Source organism: Myxocyprinus asiaticus, chromosome 24, assembly GCF_019703515.2.
Source record: "Myxocyprinus asiaticus isolate MX2 ecotype Aquarium Trade chromosome 24, UBuf_Myxa_2, whole genome shotgun sequence".
In the NCBI taxonomy this organism is placed as follows: Eukaryota; Metazoa; Chordata; class Actinopteri; order Cypriniformes; family Catostomidae; genus Myxocyprinus; species Myxocyprinus asiaticus.
Genome location: NC_059367.1, coordinates 23,547,194 through 23,572,545, shown reverse-complemented (window position 1 = coordinate 23,572,545; position 25,352 = coordinate 23,547,194). Strand labels below are relative to the sequence as shown.

General features: G+C 38.5%; 1 protein-coding gene across 1 annotated transcript; it reads right to left on the bottom strand.

Moving 5' to 3' along the window:
• Positions 1 to 14,036: 14,036 nt before the first annotated feature.
• LOC127414933 (transcriptional repressor scratch 1-like) lies at positions 14,037 to 23,047 on the bottom strand. Its single transcript, XM_051653344.1, has 2 exons — positions 22,554 to 23,047; positions 14,037 to 18,568 (listed from the first exon to the last, which is right to left on the bottom strand). Exons 1-2 carry the CDS (start codon positions 22,705 to 22,707, stop codon positions 17,778 to 17,780), a joined length of 945 nt encoding a protein of 314 aa, XP_051509304.1. The 5' UTR covers positions 22,708 to 23,047; the 3' UTR covers positions 14,037 to 17,777.
• Positions 23,048 to 25,352: the final 2,305 nt, after the last annotated feature.

Here is a 25,352-nt window from a genome sequence, read left to right as displayed (position 1 = left end):
GTGCCCAAGACCTCACATACAAAACTCTGAACTCTCAACCAAAACCCCTGGATCTCAACGCACCCCCAAAAAACATGGGTTATATCTCCATCCTCCGATTGGCATCGCCAGCAAGTAGGTGTGTCTTTAAGACCAAGCCTATACAGTCTAGAGGGGGTCCAATACAATCTATGTAAAATCTTGAACTGAATAAGGTGAACCCTTGCATCTCTAGATACAGACTTGACACTTTTCAGAATCTTAGTCCACACTCCATCCTCCGAATCCAAATTCAAATGTTTCTCCCATAATCTCTTAATAGAAGTTAAGACTCCGTCCCCCATACTCTGAATTAACAGGGAGTAGTACACTGATGCCTCATGACTTTTTCCAAAAGCCGCAATCACCTCACCCAAAGCATCTGCCTCCTTAGGGGGGTATGTGCTACTCCCAAAAATAGTACAAAGCAGGTGGCGCAATTGTAAATATCTATAAAACTGAGGTCTGGGGATCCCAGAATGTTGGACCAAGTTTTCAAACGATCTCAACACTCCACTTTCATATAGGTCATCGAGTGTAGCAACCCCCCTCACAATCCACTCTGGCCAACAGAAAGGGGACTTGCCAATACGTAATCTTGGGTTCTGCCATATACTCGAGGCAACATTTAAATAAATGTCCAATTTAAACAATCTGGACACTTTAGTCCATAGCGAATGTAAATGCGAAATAACGGGGTGTAACTTAACTTTTCCGATTAGTTTGATAGAGATGCTTTGTAATGGCGAAATAGGGGCAAGAACTGCCTGTTCAATAACAAACCAGGGAGGGGCTCTCTCAGGTGGAAGTGACCAATGAGCCAAATGTCTGAGACTGAACGCATAGTAATAAAACAAAATCTTGGGTAGGCCTAGCCCTCCTTTGTCAATCGGCCTATGTAACTTATTAAAATGCAATCTGGGACGTTTACCATTCCAAATGAAGGACTTCGCTATGCTATCAAATTGCTTGAAATAAGAGAGGGGGACATCTACAGGGAGAGATTGTAGCAGGTAGTTAAATTTTGGAATACAATTCATTTTGATAACATTAACCTTCCCAATCATAGATAAATGTAATGAAGCCCACCTGCCCACATCGCTCAAAAATATTTTTATTAAAGGGTCAAAATTAACACTAACTAAATCAGACAAATTTGCTTGGAATAAAATCTCCAAATACTTAATGCCCTGTTTGGGCCATTGGAAGGCGCCCAGCTGAAAAGCCATTGCTGGACAGTACGCTGTCAAAGCCAAAGCTTTGGATTTAGACCAATTGACTTTGTATTTTGAGAATTTGGAAAAGGAATTAATAATTCTGTGGAGGCAAGGCATAGATCTAGTAGGTTCAGAGACAAATAATAAAATATAATCTGCGTAAAGCAGAAGCTTATGTGCCACACCTCCCGCCACCACCCCTGGAAAATCATCCTCCCCCCTTATCGCGGCTGCTAATGGTTCCAGGGCAAGATAGAACAATAAAGGGGAAAGAGGGCAGCCCTGCCAAGTGCCCCATCCAGAGTAAAATAATCTGAAATTAATCCATTTGTTTGTACCACTGCTACAGGGTGTCTATAAAGTAACTGAATCCAACCAATAAATGTACTCCCGAACCCATATATTTCCAAAATCTTAAAAAGATAATCCCATTCTACCATATCAAACGCCTTTTCGGCGTCAAGTGAGATGTCAGTGACCGGAGATTGATCATTCGCTACTGACCACATGATATTGATGAAACGCCTAATGTTATCAGAAGAGCTATGGCCCCAAATAAATCCCACCTGATCTATATGTATAAGAGATGTCATAACCTTACTTAATCGGTTAGCCAAAATTTTTGACAATATTTTTACATCTAGTTGGATCAGGGAGATTGGACAGTAACTTTTACACTCGCTTGGATCTTTGTCCTGTTTAAGAATCAGACTGATCCGGGCTTGTGTCATGGTTGGAGGAAACTTTCCCTTCTTTAATGATTCAGTATAAACTTCTAATAAAAGTGGAGCCAGTTCTGTAGCATAGGATCTAAAAAATTCTGCGGCAAAACCATCTGGCCCCGGAACCTTGCCAGTAGGTAGGGACTTACCTCGTCAAGCTCCTCCAAGGTTATTTCAGAATCAAGAGAGTTTTTTTGCTCAATCGTCAATTTAGGAAGATCTAATGGTTCCATAAAGTTTCTAGATAGAATTCTTTAAAAGCATTATTAATATCAATGGCTGAGGTAAAAATTTCACCACCAGCAGATTTCACTGACAGAATGATAGAAAGAGAATCTCTCTGCTTTATATATCTAGCCAAAAGCTTCCCTGCTTTGTCACCCGACTCAAAGTATGACTGTCTTGCCCTGAATAACCAAAACTCCACTTTCCGCGACAAAATAGTATTATATCTATATTTCAATCGGGTCAATTCTCTGAGGCCATCAGATGACATACAGTGCTTCAGCTCTGCCTCGGCACTTTTCATATTTCCTTCCAACTCCACAAGTTCTTGTGCTTTGGATTTTTTGGTGAATGAGGCATACTGTAGGATCCGACCCCTAAGAACCGCCTTAAGTGCATCCCAAGCCACGCCTGCAGAGGATACCAAGGACCAGTTGGTCTCCATATAAACATTGATTTCAGTCTTTAACATTTGTTGGAAATCAGGATTTTGCAAAAGGGACACATTAAGGCGCCAACTATATGATTTCTTTTTCTCTGTATATGGCAACACCTCTAAACTCACCATGGCATGATCTGAGACTAAGATATTTCCAATTGAGCAAACAACAACAGATGAAATGAGGGATTTGGATATAAAAAAAAAAAAAATCTATTCTAGAATAAATCTTATGGACTGATGAAAAAACGTATAGTCCCTACCAGATGGGTTCAAAAGTCTCTAAATATCCGTAAAACCAAGATTTTTACACATCCTGTGAAGCGTCAATGTTGCTCTAGGGGGTTTACACACTTTTGCTTCACTGTGATCAAGGACTGAGTCCATCAAAAGATTAAAGGGGTGCCAGCGGCTTTCAGCATCCCTTCAAGATCTATAAAAAAGCTCTGATCATCAGCGTTAGGTGCATAAATATTAGCCAAAATCAGCCTTTGCCCTTGAATTTCAGCTAAAACAATAATGACTCTCCCTAATTTATTTTTAGTCTGTTTGAGACATTTGAATTGTAAATGTTTATTTACCAATATAATGACTCCCTTGCTCTTACTTGAGCCAGCACTAAAAAATACATGTCCACCCCATATCTTCCCAATTTTTTCAGCTTCCTGCGGGGAGAGATGTGTTTCTTGAAGAAACACTATATCATATTTCTTACGTTTAAGAAAAGAAATAACCTTCCTTCTTTTTATGGGGTGCCCCAACCCATTTACATTCCATGTGGAGAGAGATAGTACACTCATATTAACAACTGACATATTGATATAATTAAAAAAAAAACTGTGTGTCAGAAACAAAATTATACAGACCACATTCCCCATTAGTGAAACAATCAAACCCAGAACTTCCCCCCGAACAAAACAAACAGAGAAAAGAAAAATGTGCGCATTAACCCCACGCATGAAAGCGCCAACCGGCGACAATCCCTCTAAACTCAAAAGGTCCATGAACGCACACGAGAGCCCACGACAACTTTGCCATCGGATTGCTCAATTTTGCCTCACAAATTTGTGAGGCAAAATTACATAACAGAAAATACTTTGTAAAATAAACCCAGCCAATAGGAAGAATGAACACAAAGAATGTGTAGATTCATTCACAGAACTTTCTCAAAGGTGTGATCTTCCACAAAACAAATTCCAGCTGATATAAAACCGTTCAGATTCCTCGGACAGACAGATGAATTTTTAGTGAGCCGGCTGTTATGAGTTCAGCAGATGACGTAATCATTCCAATGTCCCGTAAAACAAACCTCAACAAAACAAACTACAGCCAGCAGGAGGAATAAGCACGAAGAAAGAACAGGTTAATCCACAGCTGTTCCAAAGGAATGTTATTCAACAGAACAAGCTCCAGCCACTAGGCGGAGCCAACACAAAAAGAAACAAAACCGGCATCCCAGTTCCCCGGATGGTCGAGTCAATTCACTTGGAGGCCGCATAAAAGTATATACCATGACATACATTATCCGTCAACTTTATAAAAGATATCCTTTGTGTGATATTTTGCAGTCATCCGTAGTGTCCACTCTCAAACTGGCCGGGAACTTCAATGCAAATGTAATCTTCCGTCAAAGCAAAAGTTTCTTTAAGGAAAAGTGTTATTCACAAAACAAACTCCAGCCGCACGGCGGAGCCAATGCAAAAAAAACAAAATGTCGCCCAGCTTCCTCAAGAGTAAGTACAGCGAGTCAACCCACTCACATGAGAAACATCCAACGGTTTACTCAGCCATTGATTCAATACAAGACATTGCCTGATTGGGACATGTAAATACTTTGTGACTGACCTTTGTTTCTATTCTCAGTTTGGCCGGAAACATCAGAGCAAACGAGATCTTTCGCCGATGTAAGAGTTTCTTACATTCCTTGAACCGATCACGTTTCTCTCTTGTCGAACTCGCAAACAAGAAAATATTATGGTTCTTCCAAGAAAGCTTTCCTTTGCTCCTCGCCTGGCGCAACACAAGATCTTTACCGGATGATCTCAGAAATCTGGCCAGAATCGATAGGGGCCTATCTCCCTCAGCAAATCTGTGAGCTGGGACTCTGTGAGCTCGCTCGATTTCCAGCTTGTGGCTTGTTATGTCGAGCAGACTCGGGAAAAACTCGTCTAGGAATTTCACCATATCTCTGCCCTCCTCATGCTCAGAAATTCCAACAATTAGAACGTTATTCCTGCGGCTTCTATTCTCAAGATCTTCAAGCTTTTCAAGGAGATGTTCCAAATCAACTTTGGTCGTGGGTGGATTAGCGGTTAATTCCCTCTCTGAAGATTCCAGACAATCGATTCGTCTCTCAACATCAGTCACTCTTGTAACTAGCTCAGATAATTTTATTTCCATTGCCGTAATCGATCTTCCAAGTCAGCAAGAATCTTCGTCAACATCACCGACATGTTGGACAAATGACACTGGATTGCTTCTCCCGCCGCGCCATCCAAATCGAGTCCCTGGTCTGTAGGCCTGTCGGGGCTTTCATCCTGAACATGTAAGTGTCTTTTAATGTCTCCAGAGCCCGAGGATTTTGATTTCTTTGCCATGTTTTGCATCAAAGAGCAAATGTGTAACTGGGTGTATCAAATTTCACCAGATTATAACATGAAAATAATTAAAAATTTAGCAAAGTGCGTAGAGCTCGTCGCTCACACGTCTGCCCCTTGCATGGCATCACGTGACCCCTGCAACCCTATCTTTAAGACATTTAAGATGTCAAAAGGACATTCAGCAGATGTCTTTGAGACGTTTATGAAGTGCTCTTGGAGATGTGCTATCTGGGTTTGCTGTAGGATGCTGGATTTAGATAGATGAGATTGAGGCAAAAATTAACACTTTTGTCAATAATAGGCCTACTACTGTAAAACAATGTGCTGCTTGCAAATGCTAGCTAGCGTTTCATTCATTAATCTCTGATTAAATACACTCAAAACCATCTGCCTTAATGATGTATCTATTGTAGGTGAGATTTCTTGGAGCCAAGCTCACCTTGTCTCACACTTTGTTCTGTGGATTGTTAATGGAAAGCAATATGAACATTTGGATCTCTAAATGGTGTGCACTGATTCTTATGACAGGAGCAGAAGGGACGTTTGGACCTACTGCCAGCAGGCTGTAACAGACAGATGGGTTTTCACACAAACAACAGAAAACATCACAAGCAGTCAGGCTGGCACATAGAGAAGACTCAGTGAAGAGGAGAAAGTCTGGATAATGAGGCACTGCTAACAGAGGATGTTCTTTCTCCCTGTACTGCGAGAGGACAAACTGTCCTCTCTATTTTGAATTTATATAACTCCATGTTTTTAAACCCATACAGTGCATCCGGAAAGTATTCACAACGCTTCACTTTTTCCACATTTTGTTATGTTACAGCCTTTATTCCAAAATGGATTAAATTCATTATTTTCCTCAAAATTCTACAAACAGTAGCCCATAATGACAACGTGAAAGAAGTTTGTTTGAAATCTTTGCAAATTTATTAAAAATAAAAAACGAAAAAAATCACATGTACATAAGTATTCAAAGCCTTCGCCATGACACTCAAAACTGAGCTTAGGTGCATCCTGTTTCCACTGATCATCCTCGAGATGTTTCTACAACTTGATTGGAGTCCACCTGTGGTAAATTCAGTTGATTGGACATGATTTGGAAAGGCACACACCTGTCTATATAAGGTCCCACAGTTAACAGTGCATGTTAGAGCACAAACCAAGCCATGAAGTCCAAGGAATTGTCTATAGACCTCCGAGACAGGATTATATCGAGGCACAGATCTGGGGAAGGGTACAGAAAAATTTCTGCAGCACTGAAGGTCCCAATGAACACAGTGGCCTTCATCATCCGTAAATGGAATAAGTTTGGAACCACCAGGACTCTTCCTAGAGCTGGCCGCCTGGCCAAACTGAGCGAATGGGGGAGAAGGGCCTTAGTCAGGGAGGTGACCAAGAACCCGATGGTCACTCTGACAGAGCTCCAGTGTTTCTCTGTGGAGAGAGGAGATCCTTCCAGAAGAACAACCATCTCTGCAGCACTCCACCAATCAGGCCTGTATGGTAGAGTGGCCAGACGGAAGCCACTCCTCAGTAAAAGGCACATGACAGCCCGCCTGGAGTTTGCCAAAAGGCACCTGAAGGACTCTCAGACCATGAGAAACAAAGATTGAACTCTTTGGCCTGAATGGCAAGCGTCATGTCTGGAGGAAACCAGGCACCGCTCATCACCTGGCCAATACCATCCCTACAGTGAAGCATGGTGGTGGCAGCATCATGCTGTGGGGATGTTTTTCAGTGGCAGGAACTGGGAGACAAGTCAGGATTGAAGGAAAGATGAATGCAGCAATGTACAGAGACATCCTTGATGAAAACCTGCTCCAGAGCGCTCTGGACCTCAGAATGGGGTGAAGGTTCATTTTCCAACAGGACAACGACCCTAAGCACACAGCCAAGATAACAAAGGAGTGGCTACGGGACAACTCTGTGAATGTCCTTGAGTGGCCCAGCCAGAGCCCAGACTTTAACCCTATTGAACACCTCTGGAGAGATTTGAAAATGGCTGTGCACCGACGCTCCCCATCCAACCTGATGGAGCTTGAGAGGTCCTGCAAAGAAGAATGGGAGAAACTGCCCAAATATAGGTGTGCCAAGCTTGAAGCATCATACTCAAAAAGACTTGAGGCTGTCATTGGTGCCAAAGGTGCTTCAACAAAGTATTGAGCAAAGGCTGTGAATACTTATTTACATGTGTTTTTTTTTTTTTGTTTTTTTTTTTTTTTTTCGGTTTTTATTTTTAATAAATTTGCAAAGATTTCAAACAAATTTTTCACATTGTCTTTATGGGGTATTGTTTGTAGAATTGAGGAAAATAATGAATTTAATCCATTTTGGAATAAGGCTGTAACATAACAAAATGTGGAAAAAGTGAAGCGCTGTGAATACTTTCTGGATGCACTGTATGGTGAGTTCACTAATATAATCCCAATATGTCAGACATAATCTGAATCGTTTTATCTTATTGCACCATAATGAGAATGCCACTGTAAAGCAACTTAGCTAATCAGGTTTACTCTAATATAATGTACTGTATATAGCTAGTGTTTTTAAAGAAAACAACAATTTAAAGATACGGAGCTGTGATCTTGCTGCAGTGAATTATAAGTATCAGCAGATGGCGTGCAAGCGTTGAAGTACTGTTGATATTGAGCTAACAGAACTGCACACCAGAAAGAAAGAAAAAACAATACATTTTTTGAAAGTGACGAGTAAATACAGAGTAAATACTGACATCCATATGTGCAGCAAAAATATAATAAACGCACAGACCAGCCCTGAATCATTATTTATAATACACTACAGCTGAAAGTTTATGAACTTGGCTACGTAATCATTATTAGCCATCTAATAAAACAATATAATGAGTTTTATGAGTTGTATCAGATGTCTTAGAAGAAGACTTCCAAAATGTGAAATATTCAGGGGTCTCTAAGGGTTGGATTGAGAAACACTGAACCACATCATTGTGTGTTGGTCAGATTCCACCCTCCACTTCAGCCCATCTACAAGTGAGGGAATGTCAGGGGAGGTTTAGGTGCTCTTATCTCTTCAATTGTAATAACTAGCCTACTATAGTCTACTGAACACATGCATGCCCAGAGCATATGCACACACACAGACACACACTATAATCTTACATATATATATATTGTGTGTGTGTGTGTGTGTGTGTGTGTGTGTGTGTGTGTGTGTGTGTGTGTGTGAGACTACAGGTTTTACCAAATGTCCCCACAAGGATAGTAAAATCTGAGATCACCTACGTTGTGAGGACCAGCCAGCGAGAAATGGCATATTAAATGTTTTTTTTGAAAATGTTTTAAAAAAAAAGAGTTTTTTGTGAGGGTTAGGTTTAAGGGTAGGGTTAGGGGATAGAATCTATAGTTTGTACAGTATAAAAATCATTATGTCTATGGAGGGTCCTTATAAGGATAGCTAAACCAACATGTGTGTGTGTGTGTGTGTGTGTGTGTGTGTGTGTGGACTCCACAGGGGTCCAATCACATGAATTTTGCAGGTTACCTCAAGAATGCAATGAAACAGTGTGCTTCTATTTTTGCTTTTTTCTTCTTGTATTATTCTAATGTTGGATCAATGCTAACCAGTTAGACCTGAGAGGCATGCGGTAGTAAAGGCTAAAGCTCAGTAGGACAGCGTTATCAGGACTCTTCACTTGAGCGGTTTAGGGTTGCATGTTCAGTATTGCAGATGATGGTGTTTAATAATTGATTCTCAAGAAATCAAATGGTTCCATAATGGGATAAGAGCTTCACCACACTGAGACTTCAGTTACACTGACCTCTTTATTCATGGCGATATTCCACAGTAAACCTGACGCAATATCATAATCTGTCATTAGAAAAAGGGAAATATGTCCATTATAGTTTACATTATAGACACTGTTTCAAAAGACATTAAAGTCACATTTCTAAGATTAAAGGGATAGTTCACCCAAAAAGGAAAATTCTCTCATCATTTACTCACCCTCATGCCATCCCAGATGTGTATGAATATCTTTCTTCAGCAGAACACAAAGATTTTTAGAAGAATATTTTAGCTCTGTAGGTCCGTACAATGCAAGTGAATAGTGACCAAAACTTTGAAGCTTCAAAAAGTAGATAACAGCAGCATAAATGTAATCTATAAGACTCACGTGGTTTAATCCATGTCTTCTGAAACGATCCAATTGGTTTTGGGTGAGAACAGACCAAAATATAACTTTTTTTCAATAAATCTTGACATTGTCTCCTTGTCGATCATGATTTCAAGCTCAATTACACTTCCTATAGTGCCATCTAGCACTCTGGGCATGCATCAAGCACTAGGAAGTGTAATCAAGCTTGAAATCATGATTGTGTAGAAACTGCAATGGCAAGATGTTCAGTGAAAAAGGAGTTATATTTTGGTCTGTTCTCAAACCCAAAATCGATTAGATTGTTTAAGCCACACTAACCCTCTTCTGTTATGAATAGACACTACATTATAGACACGTTTTTAATTTTTTTCTGTTGCATGACTGGTTTACCTCCACATGACAGTGAAAACATGACTCATAAAGCACCTATTGATCTGTTCCTAAGCTCACTCAATTTGGCTCTCTGTTAGTCTGTCTGCTTATCTGCCATTGTCTGTGTATTTATGTCTGTGTCTGTCTGTGTGTCTGTCTGTTTGATGAGCAAGCAAGGCCTCTGACTGTATAATGTTTGTTAAAATATAATGAGTAAAATAATTCTATATTTCTTTTTACCTCAATTTAATGCTTTTTGCAGTTGGTTGATTTTAATTTTTTTTATTTATTTTTTTTAGTTCTTTTTCAGAAAAGTGTATTGTTATACATATACTGTAGGCTAGTATTACGTTATCTCAGGGGACTTCTGGGGAGAAAGGTTGGTTCCAAAATGATTTTGTCCTAAGTTAAACCAAGATGTTGTTTTAAATTATTAAATCTGTTTTTATTAGGCAAATAATGGTTTTATTAAGCCAATAAAATGTCAACTATAATTTAAAATACAGGCCCCCAAAAATGTCTGTAGAATGTATGCTGTTCTTAAGCTCAAAGTTTACTGTGTGTGATCTTGGATCTGTGCTCTCAGTTATAGAGGTTTAACTGAACTGTTGTTCTGTACTAACACCTGGACACAAATATGTTATCAAATATCCAAGACTGTGGGGGAGCAAATGTAAAAGTTTAAGAAACACTGGTAACATTTTACAATAAGGTTCCATTCCTTTACATTACTTAATGCATTAGGTATCATGAAATAACATTGAAGGGTATATTTTTTACAGCATTTATAAATATTTGTTAATGCTAGTTAATAAAAATACAATTATTCATTGTTAGTTCATAGTGCATTAACTAATGTTAACATATACACGTTTTGGTTTTAAAAATGTTTACTTCTTGTTGATATTAATAAATGCTGTAAAAGTTTTGCTCATTGTTAATTCATGTTAACTAATCTTGTAAATTAATGTTTCTAAATTTTCTAAATGCATCACATTAGGAAACTGTTAAAATAATTTAACAAAACATTCTCACAGCCATCTGTTAAATCAGTCGGTCAGAGAAATCACAGCCTTTCTTTGTAAGTATAGTTGTAGAACAGTGAAGGGCATAATGGTTGAATCTGACTCTTGTTTCCTATTTCCTGGACACCGGTCCCACCTCTGTCCTGATAACAGTCTCTCGCTTTCTGTCTGTTAGCGTCAGTCTCATTCAACCCTGAGTGATGCATCCTTTAAGGCTCGAGTGGAACATAAAATCAATGTTTCATTAACATTTAATGACTTAGACTAGCTTAACTGCACCAGAACAGATGCTTCTGCGTCAGGTTACAGACTGACTTTAGCTGTTGACTTGATAACAGTTTTAATGCTTTTCTTGTGATTTTCCTTGTTAAGATGTGAGGGTGTTGTCAGGGATGGGCACAGGAAAGAGTCACTCAGTTATCCATATCTGTGACTGTGGCTATGTTCAGAATGGAATACTATCTTTCTAGTTACTGGATTCTGTGCAGTATACACTGTGCACTGACCACAATTTTGTTTTTGTTTTTAATAAGTAAATCAATAGGAATAATTTTACAATAACCATTTTAAACAGTAGTACTCTACATTGTTGTCACATGACCTCACTATGTTTGTCACATCGCATGTGGCGTGAGACACATATGTCTTCAGAACACACAATTCAGAATTGCATACTACCATACTACTAATATCTCTGCCATATATAGTAGTATGCGATTCCAAAATTAGCCAATGAGCCAAGAAAGAGATGTTAAAACTCATGGATGATGTTACTTCTGGTTCATTTATCACACTTGAAATGCAAGGTCAAGCCAAGCGTATTGTGTTATTGGATACAGTATTACATGCAGTGAGCTTGAATACTGCTCATTTTGGCAAAAGTTGTAGGCATACTTTGCAAAGTTACATACTACAGGTGCATCCTAAATTGCATACTACTCCTCTATTCTATGCCATTTTGTAGTGTAAGTTGGGCGAGCAGGGTTGGGAGGGTTACTTTTGAAATGTATTCCACTACAGATTACAGAATACATACTGTAAAATGTAATTTGTAACGTATTCCATTAGATTACTCAAGGTCAGTAACGTATTCTAAGTACTTTGAATTACTTCTTCAGCACTGGTAGATTTTTTTCACTTGTTTTGATTATAAAAACTCTGCCAGTACAGTAAGACAAAATACACGTTAAAAATACATTCTCTGAAAAACCTAAATATCTTATGCAGTGTTGTTTCTAAAACAAGATTAATCAAATTGATCTTATTTTAAGGATATTTAGATATTTTTACAGGAAAACAATAAAAAAATTATTGTCAAGAATATGATGTTTGTCCTAATATCAAAGGTCTTACTAGAAAAAAAGGAATTTTGATCCAATGTGAATTTGCTTGATAAAAAAATATGATCGTGCCTGGTAACATGTGCATATAAAATGGCTAGAAATAGCATTTTAGTTTAGCATAATGCTGACAATTTACACAAGGTTTATTTCTATTTCTTCTGCTCCAAACTTACTTCAGACTTACTTCTCTGTCTGCTCGTATGAATGTAACACATCATAAGAAAGTGTTTCACCGCTGTTCAAATGCACTTTGGATCGCATCATTTATATGTAGAAATGTTTTCCATCTGAAAGGACTAAATATTTAATTAAGCAAATGACAATAAAATGCAAAGTAATCTCTTCAGTAATCAAAATACTCTTTGAATGTAACTGTATTCTAATTACCAATGATTTAAACTGTAACTGTAGTGGAATACAATTACTTATATTTTGTATTTTAAATACGTAATCCCATTACATGTATTCCGTTACTCCCTAACCCTGTGGGCGAGTATAATGTTTACACTGAAAATGCAATTAAAAGAAGTGTACTACGAGCAGCTAGATGATGTACTCCTTTAACCAAAATAATGGAGTGTGTAACGTTGGAAACATGCACTCAACGGTCACGCTTACCCTACATATAGCAGAAGGGGCAGAATATGTGGCAATTAGCTAAAACTTCTGTGAAGGCAGCACCTTAAAAATGTGAGTTGAATGCTTTACCATCACCCCATGCTGTGTGAATATATGTATATTATTTGAGAGATAAGAGTTGAACTGAGGTTGGCTAATGCACTAAAGCTAGCGGCAACATAGCTAGCGGTTGAAACGTCACTTCTGTCAGCTGTTAAACGGTGAATGCTTCCATGAGGTAAAAAAAATAAAATAAAATACATTAGTGTTCCATTTGGGATGATACACATTGAAAATTCATACACTAGATGGCTGAGTGCATAGTGTAAAGTGTGTCATTTGGGACACAGCTTACATGCTGTAGCAATACTCAGTCTGATCTCATGAAATTTATGTGACAACGGCAACATTTTTGCAAACCAAAATTACGTGCTTCATTACACGTTTTGCTGCCTTTTCACAGTGAAATGTCCAGCGGGGGTGCCAAAAGTGAGCAAAATCATGTTGTAATCAGACAAGGTTTTTTAGGTGAATATTAGATGGATGTTTTAATGAGTAAAACGTACTTCCATAACCTAAAACTTTAACCTAAACTTAACTAATAGTGTTCAAAAAGATAAATGAGAGGTGAACAAAATAGACACCCCCTACTCAAACTAACACCTAAACAATAGTGTTTTAAAAGCAAATTCAACATGAAAAGCACATTTACTGAAGCAACAATACCATTTTGTGTTGTGACTATGACACTCGCTTCACTTTCACTTGCGTTTAGAGCATCCTTGGCTGGGCTCCAAGTCCAAAGTCCAACATTCTATCAGGTGAGCTACAGTGGAAGTTATTCACATTGTAATAAGTGTGTAAATGTCGGTGGGTCTGTAATACAAGCATTAAAATAGTTTTTTCAAGCGAAGCATTAGAGTAAAAGTGTTTTGATAACAAAGCAATGTGTGACAAATAGTGTGAAAAATAAGTGTTTTTAAAATATAAACAGCCATATTACTTGTGATTTTTGTGAAAGTAAATAAAATGCACAGTTGTTTTAGCGCTTCTATCATTCATTTCACCAGGAAACTGCAGCATGTAAATCTTGGTTTGCAAAAATGTAGTTATAAAACATCTATTCTATGAAATTTTGCAATACTTGTAAGGTACTATGCTATATGCACTTTCAGGTTTTTAGATCTCAAAGTTGGTGACTTTTCAAATAATATCGATGTGTACATTTGAATTCATATTCTGTGTTTGAGAGAAATGAATGACAGTTAAAAAAAAAAAAAAATAAGCCAATAAAAAAAGAATAGATGCATCAGACTGCTTGTGCTATTGTTTTTATTGTTCATAAACATTATCACTATTGGCTTCACCCTTTATAACAGGCAAAAATTTACATCAGAAGTGGAAAAATCTATACGTTTTTAGATAGAAAGGAAGGAAGGAAGGGAGATAGAGAGAGAGAGAGAAGGCATGGGGTAAAAAGAGAGACAATCTGAAATCTCTCAAGGACCATATGGAGGGCTGTGAGTTGCCTACCATATGCTGAAGGCTTTTGTCATGGAAATAACTCTTTATTTTTTTGGCACTTCATTTTATTGTTCAGCCAGGATGGGCACTTCCACAAAAGAAAAACAAGGAGAGAGAAAGAGGGAGGGAGAGAGAGAGAGAGAGAGAGAGAGAGACAAAGAAACAAGGATAGATCTTGCTGAACAGAGAGAATGATTACCCTTGTTAATATTGCTGGTAGCTACAGCAGGTAATGAGCTAATGAAGTTCCTGATGCTGTTCAGTCTGTCCAGGGTTAAACTGCTCAGAAAAGGTATAAGGAAAGGGATCAGCTTTTCCCACATGCAATGTCTCATTATTGCTGAAATCTATATACACATATTTACACTTATGTCAGGAACAGCTCTTTCACTTTTTCTGTCTCTTCAATTATTGATTTTTCTGTAAAAGAGAATGAAGATATGATTGTAGTCCTTTGGAATAGCCTTTTAAAAGAGCTTATCTACATTTCAGCAAGCTTTGCATAATAAAAATTGTATCCAAATTCCAACCATATTCGAAAGATTTTGATAAAATTACAATAGAAAATATCCCAGTTTAAAGAAATGTTCAGTTCTCCATCTGTGGGTATGACAGAAATATGGGATATGATTTAGGAACAAAAGCAGGACGGGTGTCCATAAGTGATGAGAGCGAAATGGTATGCAGAACTCGGCTAGGACACCGAGAGAGACAGTATGCCGATATACGAGGTCAGAAATGGATGGAAAAGAGATGAAGAGCGAAAGAAAAGTGGGAGGAGAAACTCATTATATATTCCCTACAGGTTTTGGCCCATTACTGAGATTGTGCCATCTTTTTTACAATATGCAAAACGCTGACAGAGCCTTTGGCTGCTGCTGCTCGACCTTCCTCACAAGGTCAAAAACAGACTAAATTATGCTCTCTGTCTACTGTCTGTCCACCAACACCTGTTAACCCCATAGGGAAGAAAGAGATGGGAAGCGGAGTGCACACTTATGGTCTTTTTTATTGGCTGTTCTTAGTCTTGCATTCATTTGACATCAGCTGCACTGTGTGTATGTGAAATATATGCCGATGCATGTGTTTGTATTAATCAGGTCATATGGAGAGTAAGGAGCCTCTGCTGTATGTCTATTTTCTACCATTTGTAGCTGTTCTCATTTCTCATGATGGTGATAATCATATTTGGATTTTTTTTGGCTAATCCAACAGCTCAGTCTCATGGAAGTAGAATGGCTAAAATCACTTACAGCACCTTTAAGTAACTAACATTTTAAACAGAATATGGCATATTTCTGCTCTGCTAAGGAAAATAGTTCAATACGAAGCCAATTTAAGATAAATGGTTTTGTTATTGTTAACTACCATTGCTTCATAGGACAGGCGGAATAAGAGACTGATTGAGAAATTGTGCTTCTCAGTCTTTCATCTGCAAGCAGCTTTTATAATACAGCAGCAGTGCATTGATGCCATATGCTCAGTAATTTCAAGCAATACTGCCCCTAAGCCTCTGTTTTGTTTCATCTCTGTCCTGAAAGTTAGCACTCCTATCAGCCCAAACACAGTCAGCATGCATAATCCATCCTGATTGGTCAGTGAGGGTGGTCATTATTTCTGGGTCTAGGATTTGTGTCTCCTATTTCACATGTCACTGAAACTCTGTCAAATTAATGTCATCATCTAGCTTCTCCAGTTTATGATGGGATTAATTTGGAGAGCAAGCTAAAACCAAATGCATGAAATATGTCATGCATTGTGTTAGTCTTTTATAATTACATTCAAAAACTTGGCCATTGCTGAGATATAGGCATTTTTTATTACATTTGTGATGATGATGATGATGATGATGATGATGATAATGATGATAACAGTAAATGAACAATCTATTCTACTGTTTAAAAAGGCTGCATGATTTATTGCAGGTGATTTTATTAAAATGTCACTTAAATTTGAAGTATTAACAGAACAAGTACATTTTGATTTTGTTGTACTTGTCATTCATGTTTTTACTGGTGTAAAGGCAATTTCTTGAATATTGAGATGACTTGTGATGTGACACAGATGTGGGTGAAGTCAAACACACCATATATAAATGCTCTGCATTCCTTAGAAGGAAATGGAGTTGTAGAAACAACAAAATGGAGAGAATGACCTTGGATATTAAGGAGGTTTTTGTTTATTGCTATACATTGACTGCTAACAGGACAGCTGTGATTATAACAGTTAACAGCTAACAGTTGCTGTTCCTAAGAAGAATTATTGCCCAATAAACAAAGCATTATCACCTGAAGTTTTCTGCCTCAAACACTGCATACGTTCCTCTCCAAAAAAGACTAAAATCCCTCTACAGCTGAATCATGCATATAAAGAGTTATTAAAAAGCAGCATCTTAAAAGGTCAACGGCAGTTTAGTATCCATAACACAGAACAAAATAAATAAATACATAAATACACATTAATAAATAGAGAAATGAAAATAGTGCATAAATAAATACTTAACGACAATAATATTGGAATGGTAGAAATGAGGTTTGTATGATGGCCGCTTGGAGAGCTTGGAGAGAGGAGAGGTTAGGGGCCATACCTGCCTCTGGGTGAGGTAATCATGGAGCAGGAAGACAAGGGGTGGAGCTCCAGGCGGTTGCAGCACAAGTCAGTTTTAGTTGAGTTGTGGAGGAAGACCAGCAGAGTGAGCAGAGGTTTAAAAATTCTCCTGTGATGTTGTCCCTGTCATCCATATTATAATGAAAGCATTTCAGATGTTGAGTCTTGAGTGCTGTATACTCTATATGATAACCATGGTAAACAGACCAATGGTAACTCTGCTCACACACCAGCAGTTATAGAAAATGATTGGCACAATAGATAAATAAATAAATAATCAATAAATTAAAATGGAATCAAGAAACTATTTTTATATATTGAATATAAAAATAACACTTATAAATTAAATACCAAAGTGTAACAAAAGGTTTTACCTTTTCAGAGGTCTACAATCTTTTTTCTTCTGTTTTTTTGTTTGTTTGTTTGTTTGTTTTTTGCAAATACTGTCATTATTCACATTTTCATAAAAAGTTAATGTTGTCAGTTGCAAAAGAATTTAAAATAAAAGAGCAGCATAAAAATACAAATTGATTTTCATTTTACAAAAAAAAGCACAAACCTGTTGCTGTCCTTTTTTATGTCTTTTTTATGATTTGCTATAAAAAATCAGGAATCTAAATATTATCATTATTATTATTATTATTATTATTGTTATTATTAGTAGTATTATTATGTTCATAAAAATGTGCATGCCAGGCCTCATAATTGTAAGTGTCTGTACAAGAGTGTCTTTTTTAACAAAAGAAAAAAATCCAGCATCTATTCATTATTGTCTTCTTCTTATTGGGTTTGTTTGGGGTGGGCGGGGGGTTTCTTGTTGAAAATATTGCTTTTTAAAAAAGGGAGAGTGTGTGTGTGTGTGGCGGGGGGTGGGGTCATTGTGTTAACAATGATCTCTTCTTCATCTTTCTTTTGTCCTGCGTCTGGTATCATTAATTCTCAGAACCAGACTCGTCCTCATCTCCAGAGCCTCTGAAGCAGGCGGACTCGTAGTGCTTGTTCAGGTAGGACTTCAGCGCAAAGGTTTTATTGCAGCGTTTGCAGCAGTAGTGCTTGAAGGCTGAATGCGTCTGCATGTGCGCTCGCAGGTTGGATCGGTCTGCAAAGGCTTTCCCGCAGTGGGCGCAGGCGAAGGGTTTTTCACCCGTATGTGATCGCATGTGCCCTTGCAGCAGCCACGGTCGACTGAAAGCTTTACTGCACACATGACATTTGTGCTTGAGGTTGTGAGTGAGGATATGCATGGCCAGAGCTGGCATGGACACATAAACCTTGTCGCAGGTAGGACACTTGCGTGCCATCTTGCTGTCAAGGCTGCGGTGGGTTTGCTTGTGTCTGCTCAGGTTGGAGGAGGTGGCGTAGGTCTTTCCGCACTCATTGCAGGTGTGTCTGGGGCCTCCGTTGGGGCCTTCTGGTTCTTTCTCTTCTGTGTCACCTTTCCTTGCTTCTGTAACCTCTCCTTTCCTCCTCGAGCGGCCATCAGATATTAACAGTGCATCCATGGTATAACCCTCGGACAGAGATTCGCTCTCGCTGCTGAAGTATCTGCGGGCCGTGAGGCCGGACTGAGGGCTGTCAGGATGCTCCAGGTCAGGTTGGCAGTACTCGCCTCCTCCACTGCTGACGGGGGAGTACAGTGGATCTGACAACCCAGAGCCCAGCTTCATGTTGGCCTGCTTCTCCCCCGTGTATGTAGAAGAACTGATGTAATCCTGGATGTAGCCTGCAGCAGGATAGAAGCAGAAACATTACACATTAGCATGTTATTAACACTTTTTTCAATGAAGTCCAAGTGTATGTATTTATAACCTGGTTTAAGGCCATTAAAGATACAGAATCATTACTCTACACAGACAGAATGTCAGGATTAAAGGTCCTACTGTAAGTTATATGATGTATTGTACACCTGTTCCTATGACAACCTCTTAAAACACCTATCACACCAACTTTCCTTTTTGCATATCAAATGTGAAAGCCATGAAGTCGAGCATCAAGCATGTCATACTGCATACAAAATCATTTATTTTGTATAGTTCTGTATAGTTCAAGTCACATGAATTTTCCAAAACATATTTCCACAGCTGTTAGAGCACTATAACTGCATACATGTGTATGTAAGTGTGTAAGTGTGTGTGGTTGTGGGTATTAACACAAGGGTAATGGCTAATTAAGCAGGTTAACTGTGGTGGAAACATAAGTGTCTTTCTTTCGATGAAATGAAAAAGCCTCTCTGACTCTCTCTTGCTTTGACAAGATTAGCCTAAGGCTCCTGTAGAGTGAAGTGTTTATTTGTCCATTATACTACATAATCTGTTAAAAGTGGAAGCAAATAGAGGTTAAATGAGGGGGTGTAAACCGTTTTAATGAAAACAGGACTTTACAAAACACTTTCACCTCTGTTAGAAGACAACTGAAGCTCCCAGATTTCAAAATATGAAAACAAAACCCTGAAATAGTCCAGTTCTAAACATTGAAATATACACTCACTGAGCATTTTATTAGGAACACTATGGTCCTAATAAAGTGCCCGATGTGGTCTTCTGCTGTCGTAGCCCATCGGCCTCAAGGTTCGACATGTTGTGGTTTCTGAGATGCTATTCTGCTCATTACAATTGTACAGTCTGAGTTACCCTAGCCTTTCTGTCAGTTCGACCCAGTCTGGCCATTCTGCGTTGACCTCTCTCATCAACAAGGCGTTTCCGTCCGCAGAACTGCCACTCAATGTATTTTTTGTTTTTGTTTTGTTTGTTTGTTTGTTTTGTTTACCATTCTGAGTAAACTCTAGAGACTGTTGTGCATGTAAATCCCAGGACATCAGCAGTTACAGAAATACTCAAACCAGCCCGTCTGGCACCAACAATCATGCCACATGTGAAATCACTGAGATCAAATTTTTCCCCATTCTGATGGTTGATGTGAACATTAACTGATGCTCCTGACCTGTATCTGCCTGATTTTATGCATTGCACAGCTGCCATATGATTGGCTGATTAGATAATCGCATGAATATGTAGGTGTACAGGTGTTCCTAATAAAGTGCTTAGTGAGTGTATTACTAATATGAAGACATATTCCCTTGGACAGGACCTCTTATTGCCTCTTTATCCATTGAAACAAATAAACTCCTTCAAACTTCTCTAAACTGATTATGGAGCCCTCTCGCCATGAAGAGTGAGTCTTAATGCATTGTGAGGATCATTCAGGAGCCGCTAAAAGGATTTCTGGCAGCCGTGGGGCCCAGACGTGCCATTTATCGCCATTTGAATTTCACTGACCTAATATACCTTCCAAGGTTCCATGTCTTTGTCATAATGTTTTTAATTGAATATGTGCACTAAAAGGAGAATGTCACATGGCATGTAATACAAGGTGCAGTAAGACTATCAGTTTGGGGCTGGTAAAACAGTGAGAGTAAAGAAAGCAATGGGAGTGTATGTTTAAGCCAAGACAAAAATAGAGCAAGAGGAGTAAGAAAGAGAGAAAGAAAAAGACTGAGCAAATAATTTAATTGTCTGCAAAATATGTAGCACAGAGATCTATTGTAACTGCAAGGTTTAACATGCTAAAATGTAGCCTATATCAGTATACATAATTTGTATTTGTCAACAATTGCATTTACCATGGTATCCATTGTTTTGGCCAAAATAGCATAGTTACAATAAAACTATGGTTGTTGGAAAATAAATAAATAAATAAATAAAATTAACATGACAGATTCTAAAGCACCTTACACTGTCTGAAGATCCAATATTAGTGTAATTAATGCATTAAAGACAATTAATGCATGGTTTTACAGTAGTAACAATAATTGTAGTTATAATAGTGCCGTGCTATAGTTACGTTACTAAAGTGTTTTTTGCAAAAACTGTGTTTGCAGTGGTAATTTTCTTTGTATTTAATAGGTGATTGTAATTTGAAGTCCATGTTATTTTCACTGAAACTGCAGGGGCATTTTTAATAATTTTTTATGCTTGGTTTAACCTCAAACATATTCAGTTATTTTGACAATATAATAATATGCACAACCGCATATAATTAAAGCGAGTATAACGTGTCAGTCAGTATTTTAGTATTTCAGAACGCGCTGCCCTAAAATGCTGTCTAGGTCGGAATCTTGCTATGATTTAAAGACGCAGTCTTTGTTTTATTCCCTTCTTGAAGAGCCCATAAAAAGGGGAGTGTGTTTTCAGCTGTAGAAACAGTTCTTTAAACGTTGACTGACGTGACAGGACGGACTTGTTTCATCTTTTGTTTCGGAGGTCCTGTCTCGAGGCAGCAATATAATCAGTCTTTCACGCTAATTACAGCAGCTGTTTGCGAAATATACTACAAATCCATCGAGGAAACAACACAACATGGCTAATATGTGTAAATAATTCATATGGAATGCATTTTGAAGGTAAATTGTCACACTTGCATTATTATTTTGTCTGAAAACACAAGTAAAAAAACAAAATGCATTCAATATCAGCTTAAATCACATTTTAAAAGGAGCAGCACAGCTTAAAAGATCATATAATCTTACAATGACACAAAAACAGATAAACAGCAAATGCTAGCTGTGTTTTTGTAACAGGTGGGAACATATCCCCTGTCTTAACTTGCGTATCTGTGAAAAGCACCATAGGACAGAAAGAGCTCCACATCTACTATTGAAATCTGCCTGTTAGGACACAGAGCTCTTTGGACTCCCTTTAGTCTAACTAGACTAGCTTACTTTAGCTCAGCCTGTCCCATCATGTTTGTTTAGGGATGCTAGGCTGCTTACTCTGTATGTGATGCTATTTGTGCCTGTTGTGTGCACTGCTGCATCATGTGACAAAGTCAGTGCTGCTGCCTCAAGCATTTTCATCCCCTCGTTCTCCTTCTCTTTCTTTTCATCTCCCTCTTTCTCCTTGAAGTGATACACTACTGTATTCAGATGTCTCCAGTGGCATCAGTGATGGCTGAAATTCTACCTCCCCCCAACCCACCACCACCACTTAGATTCATGTGGCCGGAAGCAGGAGCGAGAAAGAGAGAAATAGTGAGATGAGGCAGAAAAAGGAGGATGGGGGGAGGAGAGAGAAAGAAAGAGAGAGTGAGTGTGTTTGAGCGATGCTGTGGGGCACAAGGGGGCGGGGGGACGGGGGGTTGTACTGAAACTCAAGGGCAATAGTAGCTAAGGACAAACACATGAGCTCCACAAAGCACAATATTCTAAGCGCTTAACCTGACTCTCTCAGCATGTTAGCATTAGCATTAGCTTTTACGAAAAACAAACTGGTATCAACCTACTGCCCGTGTGTTTTCATTCGGCTTTATTTGCATAAGCTGATCTCTCTGCGTGACCTGATTTGCGTCCGCACATCCGAGTCAGAAACAACAAAATAACAAACATAAATCTGTGGGGGGGTGGGGGGGCACAATGGTGGGATTCAAAGATAGGGGGGCTAGGGGTGAAAGAATGAAGGTTTTTAGGGATTAGTGTGGATCTTAAAGCGATAACAGAAAGGCAAGCTTTATGTAACATCTGTTGGACTCAGTATTCAAAACACAAAGAATCAAATCAGAATTATTCTGACCTTGTAATGATCAAAATGATGGATTTTGCAAGGCTGTGTTTTGTAACCTTTTGGGAACAGGGTTGAAACTCGACGACATCAAGTAAATATACTGTATGTTGCATATAAACAATATATGGTACACACATGGACATTCAGACTCACCATTTTCGCAGAGCCGGACACCCAGGCTTGAACGAGAGCGTGTAAAGGAGTCATCGAGCTCATGATGATGATGGTGATGATGATTAGATGTTGTCACAGGAGACGAGGAGAAATCATCCAGTTTGATTTTCTTCACCAGAAATGAACGCGGCATGATTCACACACGGTTGCACACACGCAGACGCACCAGAAATCCCTCACATCGGCTGCAGACAGAGAGTCAAGGGGGTAAAAATCCTGGAGAAAATCTTTCAGCTGTCCCAAATGAAATCCCTTTAGAATAAAAGACGGTCCACGTTCCAGAAAGAAAAAGAATGAATGTAAAAAATGGAAACGAAGAGGAGGAGAGAGAAATGTCTGATGATACAATACTGTGTGTGTGTGTGTGCTTGCTACTGTACACACATACCCTCTTACACCTCTGAAAAAAAAATTCACTTGTTCAGCACTGGATAGCTCCTGGCCTGCAGTGGAGGCAGCTGAGAGAAGGAAGAGATAGAGAAGACAGAGAGAGAGAGAGAGAGAGAGCGAGAGGAGAGAGACTGTGAGACTAGCTGAGATCAGCAGTCAGGCAGGTTTTATAGAGGGAGGCAGTGGGAGTGAGATCAGGTGGTACATCGCAATGGTGCTGCTCAGCATTAATCCATCAAACATCCCTCGGGACACACATCACATTACTATTGAACCGTATGTGCCTTCACACACACACACACACACACACACACACACACACACACACAGACAGACAGACTCCCCTCTGATACACTCCCTTCCCTTTTCTCATTCCCCCCATTCAGTGAGAGAGAAAAGGAGAAGGGCAGGCCTGAAATGTCACACACAGATCTCAAACTGAGTTGATATAACAACCCGCGTGCATTCTGTTTGTTTCTGTTCTGTGTCTTGTGTCCCTTCTGTTTCAGTGACAGTCATTTCAAACACTGGCAAGCTGTATGAGCATGATGAATGATATATCTCTTTGTCTTTGTCTCCCACTCCTTTTAAATCAGCAATATCAACTATAACTCCTACTCATGCATTACTGTAAAAATATTTTCATCATTATGCTATAACAACATCTTTGTTTTCATCCATATAACTTAATGGATCATTTCTGTCATTTCTACTCAATTTATGAGTTTTCAGAGTTTCTGCTTGATGTTTTCATCAGTAATTCAAATCCAAATTAAACTTAAGTTTTAAATTTTTATGGGTTGAAATGTGCATATTAACAGTAATAAACCATAATAACTGTAATGTGTAGAAATGTTAGACTTGGACAAGAGTAAATATAATTTTCCAGCAAATGCCCAGTTTAGGCAATCACACACACATGCTCAAGGCCGGTGTTCCTGAATGGAACTTCATTGGACAGGATGATGTCGGCATCTGCCTGCATGCTGCACACTTTATGTTCTTTATGTCTTTGTGCTCACATGCAAAGCAAGTGGGAGTCTCTCAATCCAGCCCCCCCATTCACTTAATGAAGTGTCTGAATACACCACACAACACACTCTCTCTCTGCCTTTCTCTCTCTCTGCATAGTCCTCTACAATAATTATAATACAGTACACACACCCTCAATCATATTCTCATATCATTAATTATCAGCTGGTGTTTCCTTGGTGTTTTGAATATGTGCATATATTATGCATGTAGTGTAAGTCCATAAATAGTTTCATTTTTACATTATTTTTCTGACATTAATTTAGTAATTGATGTAACATATATTAAACAATATTAAAATGTTTATTTTATGTAATATTTGTTATATTTTATCTTTATCAGCATATATATGTATTATCTTTATATATATATATATATATATATATATATATATATATGTATGTAATTTTCATTTATTCTTTTTATATACATTTAAACATAAATTATATATACATGGACAAATTAGTAAAAAAAAAATTTATTTATATAATAATTTATACATTTTTAAATTTTATATTGCATAACTATTATTATGTCCATTTCTTATTTCGTTTTTTTCTGCCTTGATAATCTGCTTAGCTAGCGGCCAAAATCACTGTAATTATCAACAAGTGAAATGTTACAGGTTGTGTGTGTAACCCGCTCGCACAAAGAGGAAAAATCCCAATCTTTCATTTGAGCATCTGGCCACTGCCCCAGGACAGGCGGTTCCCTACCCCACCCCCAGAGCCTGCAGACCAGAGGGCCAGATCAGGTCTGCCTGCTGCATGCTGTATGAAAGGCTTTGGGTTTCATCCAGTGATTACTGTTTGGGGGGAATTACTCTGTATCTCCATCTATCTCATCCTCAGATGAGGCTACTTTCTCTCTCTCTCTCTCTCTTTCTCTCTCTCTCTCTCTCTCTCTCTTTCTATGTCTCTCTCTGACTTTCTTCCTCCTCCATCACTCCCTATGAAATGCTTCCTGTTTCAGATCCCAAATGTCTGATTTTTTTTACCTGCGCTGTGGTTTCGTTTATCCGGAAGCTTCTTCTTGTCCTGCTCAAAGGAGAAACACAAAACCCACGTTGGGAGATGCTCTCTTACTCTTTCCTTCTACTCATTACTGTCTCTTTGTGTCTCATATTCATTCTTTGCATCCTGCCTTCTGTCATTCTTTTGTGATTTTGTAATTGCTAAAACATCGTGCTTCTCTTTAATGTTTCTCAGTAATAAACTGGGGCAAGAATTCTTTCTGCTCATATTGTAGGCTGAAGTGTACCTGTATTTTCTGAGCATCAGTGTATTCTGAAATATATATATATATATATTTAATATTTTAGAGTTCAGCACTCTTTTTAGCATCTCTGAATGGTTC

Coding starts and splice junctions, on each gene's coding strand:
- LOC127414933 (XM_051653344.1), bottom strand. CDS start 22,707: ATGCCGCGTTCATTTCTGGTGAAGAAAATCAAACTGGATGATTTCTCC. Junction 18,569..22,553: donor TGTCCGGCTCTGCGAAAATG/GTGAGTCTGAAT, acceptor ATCCTGCTGCAG/GCTACATCCAGGATTACATC.